We start from the raw sequence: 21040 nt of genomic DNA, 5'->3' as shown, positions 1-21040 counted from the left end.
ATCCGCCTGCCTCTGCCTCCCGAGCGCTGGGATTAAAGGCATGCACCACCAACGCCTGTCTCGGTTGCACTTTGTCCCCTTGGCATTTTCCTCCCAGCAGCATCTGCAGCTGCCGCTACTATCCTGCTATGTTACCATCGTGGCCACGTAGACAGACTTCACGAGAGCACCTGGAAAATGCTATGTCCTTTTTTACTCTCCTTGACTATACTAATAACTCCCTTCTCTCTTGGTGTTCCAGCTTTCTTTGGATTTGCCTCCAAAACCCCCCAATCCTATCTATTATACCTGCATGGGCAAACTCATCCACAGTCAACACGGGTTCTACAGAAGGCCAAGCTCTGCAGGATTTACAGACATCCAAGAACCATTCTTGAATGCCCCAGCACAAACGAATCTTTGCATCAACTCCCCACCCCTAGCCTTCCATCAGGCCTTGCCACCTTTGTCTGAATTGCTTACAGTTCTATCCTGGTTTCACTTTTGCTGCTGGAATAAAATACACGCTCCCCCACACACACAGAAAACAAGAGAGGAAAGGTCCGTTTTAGCTCACAATTCCAGGTGATAGCCAGGCATAGCAGGAAGTCAAGGCAGTGGGAAACTTCAAACAGCTTGTCACATCACAGCCCCAATTAAGAGCAAAGAGAAATGAATGTATGCATGCTTCTAGTACATAGCTAGCCCCCTTTCTCCCTTGGATAGTCCAGGACCCAAACCCACGGAATGATACCCTTCACTTTTAGGTTCTTCCCACACGGATTAACATAATCAAAGCAATCCCCTCACAGATTTCCCATCTGTTCTAAACAATCCCTCACTGAGACTCTAGGTTGTGTGAAGGCGACAACTTAAGTTAATGGGCCATCACAGGGTCCTGGAGACATGTTTCCTGCTTTGGTGACACAAATGCAGTACAATCCTTCTAATGGAAATGCCTTTCCTTCCTCACTCACCTTAGTTGGAGAAATGCCTCTCCTGGCCTCCACTCAGGATTTATATCACACACACACACACACACACACACACACACACACACACACACACACACAGCCATCTTAATTTATATCCTCCATATATCCTATGCATATCTCCATCCCTGGAGTTGTCAATCCAATCGTAATGCTTTCAAATAAATATTGACTTAGCCGAGTTCCCTACTAGACCTGGAATTGGGAATAGGGACAAGGACTCATTCTGCAGCATGGAGGGCACAGTCCATGGATGCCTCTGAAATGAGGGTATGCGATGGACCAGACCCCATGCAGGAGAGTCATGAGAACGATTTGTCTTCTTTACCCCAGGCTTGTGGGATGTAGGGTCCTCTTACCACTGTGAGGTAAAGTCAACAAACTCTGCGGAGAACTTGTCTGCCGGGAGCTGCGGGGATGGCTCTTCTACGACTTGTTTTAGCTGCTGGAAGGGAGTTCCCCAAGAATCGTAGGGAAACCGAAGGATGGCCAGCTCAATCTAAAAGGAGGGAAACGGGGGAGGCAACCATTTAAGTGGGCTCTTAGGAAGCAGCTGTGTTTCTTTTTGGGAGGACTAAAGGTGGAGCTCAATGATAATTAGGGAAGAAAAATAAACTAATAGCACAAAATCTTAGTGCTATTTATTTAATATTATCTTACCAGCGACAGCTATTTAGACCTACCTAAGTAAACCAGTCTCTTGATAACACCCAGAATGCTATTTAATAAAAACTTATCAGCCTTGAGCATTAACGTTCAAGACAGGAAGCAACCGGTTTTTTTTTTTTTCAAATATCTGCCCAGAAAGGAATGATTAAGACTTTGGCAGCACTGTGCCTCTGCTGCCACCTACAGATCTCTCAGTGAAATGGAAAATTAAAAAAAAAAAAAAAAGTTACCCAGGACCAAATGACTGATCTTTTTTTGGACTTGCGTAAAGGCCACTCTGATGTTGCAGAATCACATGTTTTCTGGGCAGGGACGTGGAATAACTCACTGGATATAATCAGCTGCTGGTCCTGGGCAGGAGCCAGGACCACAGTGGATAATTCCAGACCTCAGAGACACACTGAAAATGTACACAGAGGTTAACAGATAAAGCCCTGACCGTGTGGCCATAGGACCAACGCTTGGGAAAGTACACTATCTGTTATTGTGTTCTTAGGACAGATCTGATTTCAACATCCAAGACTTCCACCATGAAAATGTCCAGTGTCGAGCTAGGGATGTCACCCCATTGGCTGAGTGCTTGCACAGCATCATGAATCCAAGAGTTCAGTCCCCAGCATGGTATCAAACTAAGCATGGCAGTGCATGCCTGTAATCCCAGCACTTTGAGAGTGAGGAGGATCAGAAGTTCAAGGTCATCCCGGGCTACGTATAGATTTTTGAAGCCAGTCTGGGCTACATGAGAGCTGGTGTCAAAATAATTAAAATAAAATACATAGCTTAGTACACTTGGTCTATCAAGGCCCACACACATTGGCATTCTTTGTGCAACTGAAGTTTCTTGTCTTGGTTATAGTCATTTAATTTAAACTGTAAGGAATCTATTAACCCCATGTCTATCAGAAAAATAGCCCGTGACAATACATGAGTTATTGAAGGTCGTATGACTAGTAAAAGACAGAAAAAGTTGGACTATCAGATCTCACTCAAAGGTTTCCCCTGTACTTCATCACAAACAATCTGCCTGGGAAAACGACCTTGCTGTCTCAGACAGGAAAGGGTGCCCAAGTGTGGTGTCAAGGACACTTGCTTCTGGGTCCCCAAAAACCACCCCATTCAGTCTCATGCTCAAAACATCATAGCCCATAATGATGATCATAGGTTACCATAGTGATGCCCAGACTCCAAATGTCAGACTTCACACTGTACCCCTTCTGGTTGAGCTCCGGGTTTATTCGTTCAGGCTGGAAAGGAGACAGACAGCTAAGACACGGAAAGACAATTGTGGTGCCAGGCATAGCTCCATAAGGACTCGGGTGGAGACAGCACCCGCTGCCAAGTGACTTATTTGACTGTTAATGTGCCAAAAGACTGGCTGATTGTGGGCTATGAAATGTCTTCACAGGGATCCCCTTCTGTGTATTGGTCGGCAACAAATCCAGATCTGTCATAACAAATTTGAACTGCCTTAAGAACAAGGGTACATGTTCAAATTCAGCAGCTCAAAACTAACTAAACAGAACCTGCAGGAGTCCCCAGTTACCGTCTGAGTCAAGAGACCCTGGGGACTTTCACTCAAACATGGACAAGCAGCTTTCACACCCAAACACGAGCCCATTTCCAAAATGAACGTGTTCCTCCAACTGAAAGGACCGCCAGGTCTTGCTAGTGGGCAGTGAATAGGCGCATGCCCTAAGGTGTTCTGTGAGGACCACAGCTGCCAGTGTGGGTAATTTAAGTTATCCATAGTCTTCCATCCTTAGCAATCAAGCTAATACTCGTGCACAAGTTAGTGTATAAAACTGTAGGGCAGTGTGTTTTGCTTGTATGTATTTTCAAGTAACATACCCCTTGGACTTAATTTTGAAAGGTAATATATATGCTATGATTTACATGCTTGTGTCATGCCAAAATGCACATATTAAACCTTATCCCTTCTGTGACCATTATAGGAAGTTGTGTCTTTATAAAATGATTGTGAATTTGGGGTGGATTGCCTGAGGATAAGGTTAATACCCTCATAAAAGAAGTCTTAGACAGATTCCCCTGTTCCTTCCATCATATGAAGACCTACAAGGTGATACAATGAGCCAGAGAGGCAGGCTCTCACCACAGCCTGAACCTTCCAGTATCTTCATCTTGGACTTCCCAGAGTGAAAACTCACAAAAAACCACCTGTGGTCTGTAAGGTATCCAGTTTGTGGTATTTTGCTATAGCAACTTCAAATGACGGAGACAATATATGGAGCAAATGACAAATGATTTCTGACATAAGACCTTTAAGAAGATGACACAGTGCAGAATATTTCTTGAATCTGAGGTTTATTTTAATCTTCTATCAAAGCCATCCATTTCTTATTTTCTGGCCTGGATTTGCAAACAGGTGCATTTCTCAGCAAGCACAAGTACACGCACACACGCACATGCACACGCACATGCACACACACATGCACACACACACACTCAACCCTTCTGGGTGCTGTACTTACAGCCATGTACGGTTTGCATCCCGCATCAATAGTTTTAGCAACAGAGTCCACCAGGTAGCCGCTGATTCCAAAATCACACATCTTCACTTGGCCCAGAGTATTAATGAGCACGTTAGAAGGCTTCACATCTGAAAGAAAGAGTGACAAATTCACTTCTCCACCACTAGAGGACTCTAGACTCTCCACTTGTCTGGCATGTCAGTGTTTGCCAAGCTGCCTAGCACAAATGTCACCAACAATCCTGACTCACAACTATATACAGCTTGTTCCTTTCCACTTGGTTCTTAATTCTTCACATTTTTGTCTGTGTCTTTCAAGGTTATGAAAGACCAAATGGGAAAATCTGAGTCCTCTGAATATCTTACCATTTCATTGCCTCCATACATGTAGTTAAGAAATTTAAAAAAACAAACAAGCAAAACAAAACAAAACAAAAAAAACGATAAAATGACTACCAAACCAAATGTCCCATGCAAACTTATGTATCAGGGCATGGTGACCTGAGTTTCAATACTCAGCACACATGTAAAAAGCCTGGTGCATAGTGTGTGTGTGTGTGTGTGTGTGTGTGTGTGTGTGTGTGTGTGTGTGCGTGTGTGTAATCCCGAGCATCCTTGTGGGGAGAGGGAACACACAGACAGGAGACTGCCCAGAAGTGTGGTCTAGCTAGCCTGGCGTACACAAAAGTGAACAAGATACTGTCTCAAACGAGATGGAAGACAAGGACCAGCACCTGAGGTCGCCCTCTGGCCTCTCTAAGTGAGCTGTGGCATGAAAGCAGTCACCCACACTTACACAAACACACACACACACAGTAAACACACATACACATGGAAAATAAAGTGCTCTATTGAATACCTAGTGTGAGAGTCAGAGGTTGGAGAACAGTAAGGAAGAGAGCAACTCTGTGAGACAAGTGTGGTCGCAGTAAACCCGTTTTGACTGAAACCTCTGTAAGAGACTTATCGGAGGCCGCCACAGTGCAAAATATTATAAACTCAGGTGTGCCCAGACATGGGCAGGTCACTGAAGAAGGGGTGATAAGCGAACCATTCAGGTTAGGAAGGTATAACCATTGACATGCCCTCATAATAAATAAATAAATAAATAAATAAATAAATAAATAAATAATTTTAAGCCATTTCATCATCATTTTTCTCTTAAACTAGATGGCATACCAAATATCATTTTATCACTTCCATAGATTTGTATATGCACTAACAAAGGATTGCATATTTCAATGTTTTAAAGAAAAAAGTGCAAATAACTTCCACAGCTACAGACAGTCTGAATGCTTGTTCCCATCTCTAGTCCCACTGCCTTCTTACATCCCACTCTCCTATTTTTTTGGCTTTACTGCTTCCAATTAATGCTAGCGATAGCAGGTATACTATGCAGGACATTTTATATCATGTACCGTCAGAGGTTAAGAACTACCCCAAGCATGGTCCTTAGTACCCATAACACCTCTACTAACTTCCTCAAAAACACACTTAATCTACAAAATGCAAGGTGCTCCTGAGTAGAACCTTCCAACAATAATCAGTTCCTTGTTTTTCTAATGCCACCTCCATATATGGTACTTTCCTGTTTCCAAGATGTTTTATTGAAGTTTTTCTACTTATCTCTTTATTGAGAATCCCTATATGGAATGTTTTAATTTATTTATTTTTAACTATATCTCTGTGTGTGTGTGTAAGTGCTGTGCCCTCAGAAGGCTCAGGAGGGTGTTGGATTCCCTGGGACTGGAGTTACAGAAGGTTGTGAGACACCATGTGGGTGCTGAGAATTGAACCTGGGTCCTCTGCAAGAACAGGCAGTATTCTTAACCACTGAGCCATCTCTCTATCTCCCTAAATTTTTTTAAACCCACAACAGGCAGTTTACAACAGTCTATAACTCCAGCTTCAAGGGATCCGATGCCCTCTTCTGACCTCTGTGGGCAATGTACTAATGTGGCACACACACACACACACACACAAGCACACATATATACCTAGATAAAAACAAAATGTAAAAGAATTATGAGACAAATGGATAGAAAAAGATGGGTGAATAGATTAGATGAGTGGATAGATGAAGAAATAACAGACCCAGCTGCAGAGATGACTCAACACCTAAACATACACACTGTGCAAGCATGAGGGACCTGAGTTCAAATTCCTAGAACCCACTTTAAAAGCTGGGCATGGTCATGCACACCAGTGACCCAGTTCTGTGAAGAGACAGGAGGATCATGGGGGTTGGCTAGCTACTTCAGTGAGAGACCCTGCCTCAAAGAAATAAGTCAGAGAGTGACAGAGAAAGAAAGAACCTGACATCCTTCTCTGCCCTCTACATTCATGCATGGGTGAGCATGCCCACACATGTTTGTGGCTAAGATACACACACACATGATGGGGAACTCCTGTTATATGTCAATAAAGCACTGTTGGCCAATAGGGAAGCAAGATAGGTGGGACTAGCAGTCCAGGAGGATTCTTGGTAGGAGAAACACAGGGAGTCAAGATGTAACCAACATAGGGTTAAGAAGCCCGGAAACTTTTCTCCAGTAAGAGAAATACTTAGATTGGCAGTTATGGGGTAAATACTTAAGTCAGAGATAGCCGGTAAGAAACAAGCAAGGCCAACAGCTTCATAATTAATACAGTGTCTTGTGTGTTATTTGGGCACTACCAACGCGGCAGAGCCCAGGTGACTGGCAGGGGAAAATCCAAAGTGGCTGGCAAGGAAAAGGCTTCTTTCTACACACACACACACACACACACACACACACACACACACACACACATATGCACACGCACACATGTACCCATACACACTCACATGCACACATACATGCACACACACATGCACACATACTCATGCATGCATGCATGAAAATAAAAGATAGCAGGGAGGCTGATAAAGAGAAGGCAAAAACAAAGGAGAGAGAGAGAGAAAGTCATTTTTTCCCACTTCCGGCAGCCTGGAAAGGCTCTGCTTTGTTCTGGAGATTTCCACACTACACCTGTGCAGACACATCTGGGGATCTTGTGAAGATACAGTTTTGATTCGTCCTGTGACTATGCTCTGTAACACCTCCTGCTACAGGATGCCCAATACAAGCTGGGATTTTTTTCCTTGGGTTCATTCAACTTTTCAATAATGCATCCATAGCTCTCCTTGGTGAATTTCTATTCAATTTAGGTATAGTACAAAATTCACTTGTTTTTGTATTCTCAGCCAAAAGAATGGCCAAGGCCTACAGCCTGAATCTTTTTTTTTTTCTCATATTTTGAGACAGGGTTTCTCTGTGGCTTTGGAGGCTGACCTAAAACTCGCTCTTGTAAACCAGGCTGGTCTCAAACTCACAGAAATCTGCCTGCCTCTGCCTCCTGCCTCCTGAGTGCTGGGATAAAAGTCGTGTGCCACCACAGACGGGCCATACAGCCTGAATCTTAAATGTCTTCCAAAAGTCAATGTGCTACACGCTTAGTCCTTAATTTAGCTGTGTGGGGCATGCTGAAATCCTTAATAGGTGGGGCGTGTTAGGTCACTGGGAACTGCCTTTGAAGAGGATTCTGGGATTCTGGTTTCATTGTCTCCCTTTTGTCCCTGGCCATAAAGTGAACCAGTTTCCTCTAAAACATGGTCCCACCATCTTGTACTGCTGCCTCACCACTGGCCAAAGAGCAACAAGGTCAGTTAACTATAGACTGAAACCTGCCATCTGTGATTCAAAATAAACCTTTCTTCTCCATTGACTGATTGTGTCAAGTGTTTTGTCACAGTAATAGAAGATAAAAACAACTACTTACATTTGTTATACGAGTCCAAAGGAAAGCTCTTTAGTTTTTCCCCCCAACTCAACCCCACCCCTACACACAGGGAAGAGTCAGGGACGAAAGCAGACACCAGGCAATAGAGGTGAACTTAGTCCAAGGAGCTGCCAAGACAGCTCGACACATGCTTACCTCGATGGATAACAGAGAGCTTACTGTGTAGATGTTCTAACGCTTTTACAATCTGCAAGGGAAACAGGAGATTTATTGACCCCATCACAGGAAAGAAGCTGAATGCTCAGTGCTTGCAGTTTCATTAACTCTCCCTGCTTCAAGTTGCTGAATGAGTGATTTTCTCAAACAGTAGTAGCAGCCCTAATCAGGGAAACAACAGGAAGTTACCTAATTGGACTCCTCCCACCAAGAAGGATTGTATCTTACAGCAGAGATGCCTCCTCCTTCATCTCTCTTCCTCCACCTCCTGAAACTTGGTAGCCACTAAGGTCGCCTTGTTTTCTAATTTCTTTTACACCTCAGTGTTTAGAAAAACTCTACAAGAGAGAGTTGAACTAAAGTATATCTGAGTACAGGTATAGGAATGGTCATCACAGAAGGTGAACACGTGGCTTGGAGGCCATGATGGTGAGTTTTAATTGTCACCTTGACACATTCTAGAATCGTCTTGGAGGAGAGTCTCATGAGAGACTGTCTAGATCAAGTTGGCCTGCGGGTATGTCTGTGGAAGACAGTCTTGGTTGTATTCACTGAAGTGGGAGGAGCCTGCCCATTTTGGATGGTACCATTTTGGGGTAGAAGATTGCATAGAAATGCAGAAAACAAAATGAATGCATTAATTCATTGTTCTCTGTCCTTGGCTGTAGATGTAATATGACTAACCGCTTCAAGTCCTTGATGCCTTGACTTCTCTGCAATGATGGCCTGTAACCTGGAATTATGAGCTAAATCAACCCTTTCTCCCTTAGGTTGCTTTTGTCAGGTTACTTATTTTTTTAATCACAGCCAAGAAACAGAACTAAGATAGAGGCATTTGGCATGGTTTACCAAACCAGGTCAATGGCCGGATGCACTACACAGAGACTGGGAAGAAAAGCATTGATTTAGCCTCCCACTGACATACTCAGTGCCCAACAGAATCTGTTGGGATAACAGATCTAACAGTTAGATGATGCTTACGAGGCAAAGACACAAACCCTGGACTTCTCCCATTGCCCTTGTGTAGGCGGGGTTCATGATATACTCACAGAAACTGCTATCTTCCCTAGGATATCCTCTGGAATTGTTTGGCCTTTATCAATAACTTGTTTGTAGAATTTATCTAGTGACGTATCCATGAGCTCCATGCATATCCACACATCTCCCTGGAGACAAATAATTTGGGGACTGTCAATGCGGAGGGAAGGGGGGAGAAAGAAGAAACAACCAACATTTTTTTTTCTGGTGGGCTATTTCTTTTCAGAAAAACAAAAGGGGTTGTTTCTCCTCAAGATTTTAAAATCATTTAAAAGCAAACAAGTTTATCTCCAAAGAGCAAACCAGCAGTGAGACCATGATTAGATCAGAGACTCTGAAGTCGCTGATCTCTTTGAACACTGAACTGAAGGATCACCTACCTCCCGGAAGAGTGCACCGTAGAAGGTGACAGTAAATGGACAGTCCACCGTCCTCATGGAAACATCCAGATCCATCAGTAGCCGTTTCTGCTCCTGGCTGTTAACTGTGGCCCGGATCCGCTGAATGAGAACACATGGGAAATGCAGGTTACTCCTCTGAGGAAGAGTCGGCTGAAAGGATGGGACTCACCAAAGCCCAACCTAACACCAGAACCAGACTTTACACTGTTAGCAGAAACCTGGCCCACAGCACCTCTAAGAATTAGCTATGACCAGCCCCTACTTAGAAACTAACACATGGTGTACTTCAGAGCACGAGCAAGTATGTGGGAAAGCACTCCAAAGTTGCAAAAGCAACCAATGTTTATGCCAGTTCAGTGCAAAAGATGATAGCATTCATTACTTCATGCTTATCTGTGATCCCAAGGTTTTAGAAAGAGAAAAACAGCTGGGACTGGAGAGACTTCTCAGAAATTAAGAGCACTTGCTGCTCTTGCAAAAGAGCCAGATTTGGTTCCCAGCACCCACATGGCAGCTTCAACTCTCTGTAACTCCAGTTCCAAGGGATTTGATGCCCTCATATGGCCTCTGTAGGCACTGCGCACACGGTGCACGTACATGCAGTCAGGCACACATGAATACATACACTGAAAAATAGATCTCTTTAAAAATATGAAAAATGGTGAAAATTCCCACCTTTGGGAAATGTTGAAGTACCATAGCTTTAGTCAACCTTAGGTACTATAGTGGTTTAAAAGAAAATGACACCCAAAGGGAGTGGCATTATGGCCTTGTTGGAATAGGCGTGGTCTTGTTGGAGAAAGTGCGTCACTGTGGAGGTGCTTTGAGGTCTCATATATGCTCAATTTACCACCCAGTGTCACACAAGACATAGAACTCAGATTGACCTCTCCAGCGCCATGTCTGTATACACACCACCATGCCCCACCATGATGATAATGGATGGAAGAAACCTCTGAACTCTAAGTCAGCTCCAATTAAAGGTTTTCATCTATAAGAGTTGCCGTGGTCATGGTGTCTCCTCATAGCAATAGAAACCCTAACTAAGACAGGTACCAATAGGTAATTCATTCTAGGACAAACGTGGATAATAAAAGCCACAGATGTTTGCATCTCTAATAGAAAATGCAGCCATTTGGACATATATCTTTCTACACGCTAAAGTCTCCTCATGAGGACTCAGAATCTACTTAAGACACACTGACTGATTCCAAACTGCCCATAGCTCAACATCCAAGAGTATTTAGTGTTGACTAAATACTTTTTAACCTTCTTTTCCCACAAATACAGACAATGTATTTCTCAGTTTTTGCTTCTTGATTTTCAAGGGCAGTTCTTTTAAATCACCATACGTAATTAATAAGGCTTTGTTTAGCATCTGATTTGATAAAAACAATAACAATACTTCTAGACAATCAAGGAAATTTTAATTTGGGTAGGTATTAGATGAGGTTTTTAAAGTACTATTAATTTCTTTAAGTGTAAATTAGTTCCACAGTAGTAGGGACTAGAGAGAACATGTACAGTACTTGTAAAATACCAAAGTTCAGATCTCAGACCCAAATCAGGTAGCTCACAACTACCTATAATTTTAGCTCCAGGGGACATAACACCCTCTTCTAGCTTCCAAGGGTACCTGCACCTACACAGACACAGACACACACACACACACACAGACACACACACACAGACACACACACATACATACACGAATTCTTTAAACATTAAAAATGAGAGACAGGGAAGACTTAGAAAATCAATAGCAGATATGATACAGTCTAGCAGAGTACCTTCCTCATAGTTCAAGGGAAATACTGATTCCTACAAAGAGTCCCTCTTTTTTGTCGTATTGTGGGGCATTTTGCCTCTGTGAAAAGAGCCAGCTCACAGGTGAGACGGGCGCGTGCATACACTGAAGACATGAACCGTTTTCCGGAACGTCAACTCTACCTTCACCGCCATGATCTGCCCGCTGGGCACGTGTCGCATCTTCTCCACCACCCCGTACGCACCTCGTCCCAGCTCCACTATAGGCTCCAGGTCATCTGCCTTCACCTCAAAGTTCTGCAAGGAGGAAAGGCAGTCGCAAAAGAAAAGTTAAGTGAAAACTAAGCAGGACGGGAGTATGCTACCGTCTATCCTTTGGTGTCCTTGGTACAAGAGCGGGGACACAAGTCTTTCTGACACGTCAAGGTGCCGCTCAAAGCAAGGAGTCCCATGGTGGACACCTTGCTTGTCCCCAGCACGAGAGCCCACTCCACCCAATCGCTTTCAGACTGTACCTTTAATAAACACACACACACACCCCTCCCAAGGGAGCCATGTATCCCCCTCAAATGCCTTCCACGGGGGGACCACAATCACTAGATTGCAGTTCACAATTCAAAATAACAAAAGCACCACGAGTCAGCTCCCTCCTAATTCCAAACCTCCTTCAGTCCATCCCCTGACCGGCTGCCACAGGAAACAAGGTTGCCAGCCTTCAGTTGGGGAATCACACCGACAGAGGTCAAAGTGTCAATCACTGCAGCATGACTTGTCTCACCTGATTTCCAATAGAAATGCAAGCCTTGGAGTCTAGATCTCGAGGTGGCCTAAGAAAGATAAGGGACAAAAGAAGCAGCATGAAATGGCTGGCCAACCATGTCTTCCCCAAACAAGGCAGCCTTTGGATTTGCTCTTAGGAAACTGGGACACGCTCATAGGTCAGGCAAACAGAGGAACAGGGGACGTCGTGTGGGGGCCTGAAATAAAATGCGTTTGGGTTTTCCTCACATCGTCTCTTTGAGTATCTACTTCTTCTTTAACATGGGGATATTAATACACACACTCAGTGGTGTAGGAACGAGTGTTAACTGAGATACTCCAGGTAAAATCTTACCTTAACTATTCAATACATAGGAGCCATGCGTATCGCATAGAGCAAAGCTTTCCATTTTTATTTTTTCTGGTTTTTTGAGACAGGGTTTCTCAGTGGCTATGGAGCCAGTCCTGGAACTCACTCTGTAGACTAGGCTGGCCTCAAACTCACAGAGATCTGCCTGCCTCTGCCTCCTGCGAGCTGGGATTAAAAGTGTGCGCCACCACTGTCACCCGATAGAGCAAAGCTCTTAAAATTATGGGTTGTGACCCCCATGTGCTGTATAACTGTGGTGGTTATGGAAAACTGGCAGTAGAATAAGGTTTCTGAACACACAGTAACTGAAAGCTAATTCAGAATCAAACCCATAATGAAACTGAGATGTCTCTCATGGCCCTCGCCTGTGCTGCACGGGGTGGCTTCACCGCAGCCTTAGTTCTGAGCACACCACATGCACACTTTGTATGACACACACCGTCACATACCATGAAACATCAGCAACCCTTGGATCCAGTCTGAGACTACTGCATATTATTGTTGATGTGCTTTCACTAGACATACAAACCTGTCTGATTTTATAGAAACATAATGGTTTCATGATTATTCCTTAGAATTCAAGTAGTGTGTACTGTGTTAATATGTTTAATTTTGAAAAATGCTGTTTGAGTTGCTGACTTGAGTTTCACAAAAACAATTGTTAAATGTATTTTGACTTGGGATTAGGACAAAATTTCTGAAAATTTCTAAAATAGCCCTAAATATAGTCCTGCTGTTTTGTAATACATGGTTATATCAAGTGGCATTTTCAGTATTGATTGTTTTAAGATAAAAATACCACAAAACTCTGAAAAACATTGAAGCCACTCTGCATATTACAGTAGCAGATATTCAGCCTTGATTAAATTATGTTAAAAATATTCAAGCACAATTAGTATACAATTTTGCTTTAATCATTTGAGAATGGTTAAATTCTACATACACAAAGGAATTAATTATCTTAAAATGAAGTTATTCATTATTTATTACCAGTAGATATCTGATATGTATTCCTCTTAAATACCTATGTGCCTGAGGTTGTATTTAAAAATTTGTTGAATAAAAATGGTTCATGAGTGGAAAAAGCTTAAGAAGCCTTGATACAGACGATAATGCTACAGTGATAGGCATTAAACCCTTTCAATCAAGAGTGCCAAATTATTGAATTATTTTTACTATCTGTCTCTATAATTTTTTAAGTGGAATATGGTCCTGTTAACTCACAAAATTCATAGACACAAGAACTCCAAATGTTATGTCACCCCTGCCTGCTTCGTTAGATGAATGAAAGCTCTAGGGAGGCAAAATGAGTTGTTCCGGATCACAAAGAGCTCAGGTCCCCTGACTCCCATCTCAGCATACTTTTGGTTCTACCAGGCCAAGTCTGGTGACATTTCTTCTGAACATAGGGAACATTCTATTCTGGGATTGTCTCAGGACCCAGAGGTTTGTTGACTTTGCGTTTCCATAGTCTCCTCCTGGGCATTTAACTTTTATTTTCTGTGCTCTGGGTTGGTAGAAATCAGCTGAAGAGAAAGGTGTTTGGCTTCTGCTGTGTGACTAACCGGTAACCGAGAAAGGTGCTTTCTTGAAATCAATGCACCCAAAGTAAGAGATGCTGAGATACATGTGGTTAACAAGATCAAACAAACAGAACAAATAGGAGATGAAGACAGGGAACACTGCTACTACCCTTGCAAAGAACAAACTGCCCAGCAATTCAAGTCTCTCTGGATACACATCCACACCAGAACCGCCTGCAGAGCAAATAAAGAGAAATAGAGGGAAAGGGGAAGAAGAGAAGATGAAAGGAAGGAAAGATAAGAATCACTTGCCATCTTGGTTAGATTTAACTGTCAATTTGACAAGCGTACAGTCATCTGGGAGAAAAGCCTTGATTTAGGAATTGCTTAGACCAGATTAGCCTGTCGGCAATCTGTGGGGCATTGTCATGATTTTTAGTGACGCAGGAGGGCCCAATCCACCATGGGTAGTGTCATTCCTAGACACTCGAACCTGGGTTATAAAACAAAACTAGCTAAGAGTGAACCTATATGGCTGAGCCAGAGAGTGAGCCAGAGAGCAGCGTTCCTCTATGATTTCTGTTTCCAAGTTCCTGGTTCAGTTCCTGCCCTGACTTCCTTCAGTAATGGACCATGACCTGGAAGTATAAGCCAAATTAATCCTTTCCTTTCCAAAGCTGCTCTGATCAGAGTATTCTATCACAGAGGAACAGAGAGGACATTAGAACACTTGCTGGAGGCACATTTACTCCACCCCTTCTGTGTTATGCTTTTTATCCCATCTGCTGAAACCAAACACACACATACACATAACATAATGAAGACGAAGTAGGAATACAAACACAGATATGAATGTCAATCTAAGACTTCCGCGGCGAGCCTCTCCTCACTTGACATATCATTTCATTTTGGCAGAGCACTGAAAGCTTTTCTAGGCTAACTTTAACCATGAGACTGGGAGGGAGAGACAGAACAAATCTAAAGTATCTCGTGTGTGTGTGTGTGTGTGTGTGTGTGTGTGTGTGTGTGTGTGTGGTGTATGTGTACTATTTCTGAGCAGGCAATTTTTCCTCAGAGAAGCCTTCCAGAAGAATCAAGTATCAAGTTTCTAAAAACTAATTTCTCATTTTTAAAGACTTATTGTATGTTTTTTTAATTATGAGTATGTATGTGTATCTGTGTGTGGGTACGTACACATGATTATAGGTGCCTGTGGACACTAGAAAAGGGTGTCAAATCCTGTGGAAATGGAATTACAGGTGGTTGTGAGCCGGACAGCATGTGTGCTAGGAACTGAATCAGGTCCTCTGCAAGAGAAGTAAGCACTCATGAGTTATGGATTATATCTCTTTAGCCCCTGATTTCTCATTCTTATAACTCAAAGCTGGTCTTTCTTTATTTGTCACAATTTGTCTGCACTAACTATAATAGCCCTTTGAAAGGAGGACAAATGTAACTTAAAATGCATGACTAATAATAAAATCTTTTGCAACTATTTAACACCCTTCCTTGGTAAAACTACCGAGGAAAAAGAATGATTATTTGTGGCTCCCTCAATTTGCTTGCCAACCAGTGAGTTCACTAAATAGGACCTCTTCCAAATCTAATACCTTCTGTTCAAAACCATGGCTTGGCAAACTGCAGCCTCTGAGCCAGCTATGGAAGACTTTCTGAAGTTTAATAATTCTACAGTATTCTACAAAAATAACCAACAAAGGGCACACAGCTGATGCCATCATGGCCTACAGGAGCCCCAAATATTTACTCTCCAGCCTTCCCAAATGTTTGCTGCCCCTGCCTCTGCAGTACCCTCACATTTAACCTCAAGCTAATAGGACGTGGTGCCACTTTCCAAATGAGAAAAATGAAAACAGATGTTTGCTGATTTTTATGAACATACATACTTGTCAACTACAGTGAGTGTAAAACTCATGTCACCTGATCCTCAACTTTGACCTGAGAAGAAAGAGAAGTAGTAAGAAGCTGAATAAAGTGTTTCACCCATGCTGCGAATCCCATGTAAATAAAACCAAGTCAAGAAACGGATTCCTGATACTCAGGCCTCTGATGAAAATGACTAATCCACCCAAGCCTCGGGCCTCCGGGTTCATCAGGTCTGCCAAAAGAACCAAAGAATAGGGCCAAGGCCGACAGCTCGGGCTGGATTAGTGATACTGTGCTCCCTCTGTTCAGGGTTGGACATCTAAATTTGCCTGAAGGGGTGAGACTCCACAGGAGCCTAAAACCGTGGGTGGATATTCTTGTCAACTATTCGACATTTATTCCTCTGGGGAAAGAACCAAACGTTATACAGAATCTTTTCCCTGGAAGACCAAAGGTATTCCAAAGGTTGCCTAAGACTGGTATTTCACATGAACACCAGTGATGGCCTAGTTTGATAATTATTTATTTATCTACACCTCTATGCAAGGAACCAGCTCATTGGTTGTTATTACATGTATTCTTTGTTTATTTTGTTAAACACGTACCTGCTATAAAAGTAATTGGTCCACTGGTTACTATTACATGCATTGTTCATTTATGTTATTAAACACCCACCTGCTATGCAAGTGGTCAGCTCATTGATTACTACTACATGTATTATTTGTTCACATCTTAGTAAGCACCCACTGTGTCACAAGCATTACTGGATCATTTATATAAAATAGCTTCTTTAACTGTTATGACACTCATAGGTGTTGTATCTCCACTTCAGTGGCAATAATTGACATCAAATGCCATGAAATGACTTAAGATTATTCAATAAGAAAATGACATTGGAACCCAGAGCTATACCACAATGACTTCTCACTAAAGAGGTCAAGGATCCTAGCTTACTAACCAAGAGCTGTTTGGTCTGATCTTACATACAGCTAAGATAGCTGAGCCTCTAATATCCCTAGGTTTATATGCCAGCATGTATGCTGAAAAGCTGTGTCATAAAACTAAACAGCTTGAAACTACTTTTCGCTGGGCAACTATTATAACAGACCAAAAGCTGAGCTACAGATGAGGAAAACTAATCTTAATATTAATCACATCATTTAGTCCTAATCTTCTGAAGAAGAAACTAAAATTTGGTGCAACTAGAAATCCTGCCTAAACACTGGTACTCAACTGGACAAGTTTGGAGTCCAAATATAAACTTAGCCATGAAGCCATGCTGAAGGACTTTGCACACAACACCTAACCTTTGAAATGGTTCTACTGTTTCACTTCTCAAGAGAATAAGAGCAAGTCCCCACCACACATACCAGTTGTCTTGTCAAAGTTAAATGAACTGATAATTATTAGCAGAGAGTTGATTTTGAACTAGTTACTACCAGTCAAGGGAGGGGACAACTCAGAAGCCTGAGGCAAAGGCAGGCTGGCTTCAGTGAGACAAGAGTGAGTACACGATGAATCCACACAAGCTGACCTAAAGAATGACACCCAGTCCCAGGCTCACTGCTCTACTGCAGCACAGCAGAAAGGAAGACAGAATATCTGATGAATACCAAAAGAGTGCCTAGAAAGTTACAGAAAGCAGAAGCTCTATCTTTAGAGGTAAATTTAAGCCCCAACGTTCACAAGACTGCATGAGCAAAGATGCTAAAGTCCAGCAAAATGATGCTCCTGAGTTTTCACAGTCGAACAAAACCACACAGTAAAAGAATGCTCTACTCCAAGAAGCAACAGCTTAGAAACTTCTTCTGTCCTTGCTGAGGTTCCAGCCCATTTATTTACACCAAGAAATGCTTTCAAAATTCATGAAGTACAGAAATTGGTAAATGCTAGGAAAGAATAAATAATAAAATTTTAAAGGAAAGGATTGTAAGGCATCTGAGTGGTTGACATTTAGCTTTTTATTATAGCTGGGGATCTAAACTCAAGCCTCACATGCTAGGCAAGTGCCTTAACACTGAATTACACACTCAGCTCAATATAAGAATATAGGTTTAAGAGCTGGCCATGGTGGTGTGTACGCCATTGCTCAGAGCACTACAGGGGCAGAGGCAGTGAGCTCTCCATAAATTCAAAGCCAACAGGGCCTACATAGCAAGTTCCAGACCTGTCAGGGTTGCAAGTCAAAGCAATGTCAAAACAAAGCAAGCAAACAAAAGAAAAAACAAAGACTATAGCTTCAGGAAAATGTACAAAATAATGATAGAAAACAGTAAAGTTGATAACAAGAAAAGGCAATAAAACAAGTATTGTTAAAGAAATAAATAAAATTGCTGGACCTGGTGGTGCATGCCTTTAATCCCAGCTCATAGGAGGCAGATTAAGACATAAAAGAAGCTGGGCAGTGGTGGTGCACACCTGTAATCCCAGGATTTGGGAGGCAGATCTCTGTGAGTTCAAGGCCAGTCTGGTCTATAGAGTGAGTTCTAAGATAGTCAGAACTGTTACATAGAGAAACCCTGTCTCATAAAACCAAAAAAGAAAAGAAAGGGAGGGAAGAAGGAAGGAGGGAGGGAAGGGAGGAAAACTAAATACCTAGAGAAATATATTATATGCGTGCACTAGCAGCCCCAATGTAAAAGAGATATCTATTCTCCCTCAGTTGACTTCCAAGTTAAACTCAATTCTTTAGCTTTTTTTAATGGATTTTTAAAAAGATTTATTTATTAAGTATAGTGTTTTGCCTGCATGTATGTCTACACACCAGAAGAGGGCAACAGATCTCATTACAGATGGTTGTGAGCCACCATGTGGTTGCTGGAAATTGAACTCAGGACCTCTGGAAGAGCAGCCAGTTCTCTTAACCTCTGTAAACTCAATTCTTAATAAAACATCAGCAAGTATCTTTGCAGACAAGAACAAGTTTATTCTAAAGCTAACAGGAAAATAGGCTCTTTCAAGGGCCAACATAACTTTGGGATAAATGCACATACATATACAAAAGTCTAAACAATAATAATAAAATTAATTTTCAAAAAGAACAAAGTAGGAGAAGCCACATTCATTCCCCATGGTAGCAATCAAGATAGTGCAAGCCTGGAGTAAAAGCAGACCCATAAATCAGTAGAACAGAATAGGAAATCCAGAAATGGCTGAAAGTGAATATGCCCAACTAGTATTTGACAAAGGAAAAAGGTAATTCAATGGGGAAGAGACGGTTTACAGAAAATTGAATTACAACTGGAAATGTGTTGACAAAAAACATCAGTGCATCACATATTGTACAAAAACTTAACTCCAAATGGATCTTGGGCTTCAGTATAAAGCTAAAATTTCTACACAAGAACACTGAAAATCTTCAGGACCTAAGGGAAAAAAGAGTTCTTAAACGTGGTGCCAGAAGCCAAATCTGTAAGAAGAATAACTAATAAATAGTACTCCATCAAAATCAAATTTTTCTGCCCTGTAAAAAAGCTCTGGTGAAAGAAAGAATGAAAAAGACAAATTACACATTAGAAGAAGTATTTTCACATGAGTTAACTGGAAAAGTTCTTGTGCCTACAATACATAAACAACTCAAAAAAGCCAATCATGGGGCCAGAAGGGATAACTCAGTGGAGAAAGGTCTTTGCTGCCAAAGCTGGGAGCCTGAGTTCAATATCTGTGACCCACGTGTTACAAAGAGAGAATTGACTCCCTCTGACATCCATAGGCAGGTACACACACACACACACACACACACACACACACACACACACGAGAGAGAGACAGAGACAGAGACAGAGACAGAGACAGAGACAGAGAGAGAGACAGAGCACTGTATGGCTACTGAGATCAAATAAGTTACATGGTCCACTCCACTGTGGATTTCTTGACTATGCGAATGCTCTACAGTTGTATAAGTTGTTAAATGAAGGTGCATAGTCTGGGGAAAGGCACATTAGACTTTTCTGCACATTCCTTTGCAATCTTCTATGACTACAATTATTTCCAAGTGTCTCCCATATAGTCCTGTACAGAATACCATGAGGAGACTTCATATTTGACTGTAAGTTCTATAAGAGTCAGAGAGGAATTCTAAAATACTGGTCACACTTTTTTTTAAATTATATTTACAGTTGTAGAGAAGAACCCCAGACTATACAGACAAAAATCCCCTTCCAACAAACCCAATATTTACGTACATAGGGAAAGATTTCCTCCTACAGATCTTCATGAAAAGAATATTCCAACTGACTTCAGTCTCTCGGCTACCCTAGAAAGTCTCTTTCTTAGCTGGGCGTTGGTGGTGCACGCCTTTAATCCCAGCACTTGGGAGGCAGAGGCAGGCGGATCTCTGTGAGTTCGAGGCCAGCCTGGTATACAAGAGCTAGTTCCAGGACAGCCTCCAAAACAATACAGAGAAACCCTGTCTCGAAAAACCAAAAAAAAAAAAAAAAAAAAAAAAAAGAAAGTCTCTTTCTTTTGCTACATCGAATCAAGGGACCAACATGCTGGGCAATAGGCCATTTTCATAGACACATCCTAACACTAGGGGGTGCTCTTTCTGTCAGATGGGTCACAGTTAAGGTAAAACTCCCTTTACCAGGAGGTCTAGTGAACTGAAGACTCAGAGCTCCACTCTCTGTACTTTCTCTGCAACTCTAGAGCCTCTCTTGTGGTTTCTTATCCTGGATTCCTCAATCCTAGAAGGCAGCTGCACTGGTTCTTGGACCTCCAGCCGGATGGGAGACCACTCCTCATAGACAGATGCTTTGGTTCGTGGACCTCCAGCTAGATGAGAGATACCCAGCCACCCTCACAGACGTACAAGAGGATTTGAGCTCACTTAGGACTTTGAGCTAAGGCTTCAGGTAATACAGAGAATTCCTTTAGCTTATCCTGCACTCTGATTATAAAGACAGGATTAAGCGTCAAAACGCAGGTGCTCATCAGACACCATCCTTCCATTTCGACCCAGTTTTTCAGAGTAGTGTTCCCCCACACATGCAGATTTATTTGTCTGGTCACTGACATCTACAGCGAGAAGTTGAGACAGTCCACACCTGGGGAACTTGCTGGGATTATATAGACTCTCAGCCACCATGCAGCATGTAGCTCTCCCTCAGCCCGCAATTTGAGACACTGACTTCAAAGCTACAGATTAATACAGACTAACAGACTGCTTGTTTTGGATCTCAGATGGGTGAGCA

At 42.3% G+C, this 21040-nt stretch overlaps 1 protein-coding gene across 3 annotated transcripts in view; it reads right to left on the bottom strand.

Annotated features, from left to right (window-relative positions):
* The window catches only part of Map2k6 (mitogen-activated protein kinase kinase 6), a 128491-nt gene that overhangs the window by 18807 nt on the left and 88644 nt on the right, over window positions 1–21040 (bottom strand). For 2 of the 3 annotated variants that reach the window (XM_005069971.4, XM_040750009.1), the window contains exons 3-10: window positions 12091–12139; window positions 11496–11609; window positions 9525–9644; window positions 9156–9272; window positions 8086–8137; window positions 4130–4257; window positions 2807–2884; window positions 1331–1470 (exon numbers count right to left, since the gene is read on the bottom strand). In XM_005069971.4, coding sequence (XP_005070028.1) covers window positions 1331–1470; window positions 2807–2884; window positions 4130–4257; window positions 8086–8137; window positions 9156–9272; window positions 9525–9644; window positions 11496–11609; window positions 12091–12139 — 798 coding nt within the window. Of the gene's footprint in view, window positions 1–1330; window positions 1471–2806; window positions 2885–4129; window positions 4258–8085; window positions 8138–9155; window positions 9273–9524; window positions 9645–11335; window positions 11445–11495; window positions 11610–12090; window positions 12140–21040 lie in introns of those variants that run through there. The other variant, XM_040750010.1, reaches the window with a different exon arrangement.

The sequence above is a fragment of the Mesocricetus auratus genome, unplaced genomic scaffold (genome assembly GCF_017639785.1).
Source record: "Mesocricetus auratus isolate SY011 unplaced genomic scaffold, BCM_Maur_2.0 Super-Scaffold_100007, whole genome shotgun sequence".
NCBI classification, from domain to species: domain Eukaryota; kingdom Metazoa; phylum Chordata; class Mammalia; order Rodentia; family Cricetidae; genus Mesocricetus; species Mesocricetus auratus.
This window is presented reverse-complemented; position numbering and strand designations above follow the sequence as displayed.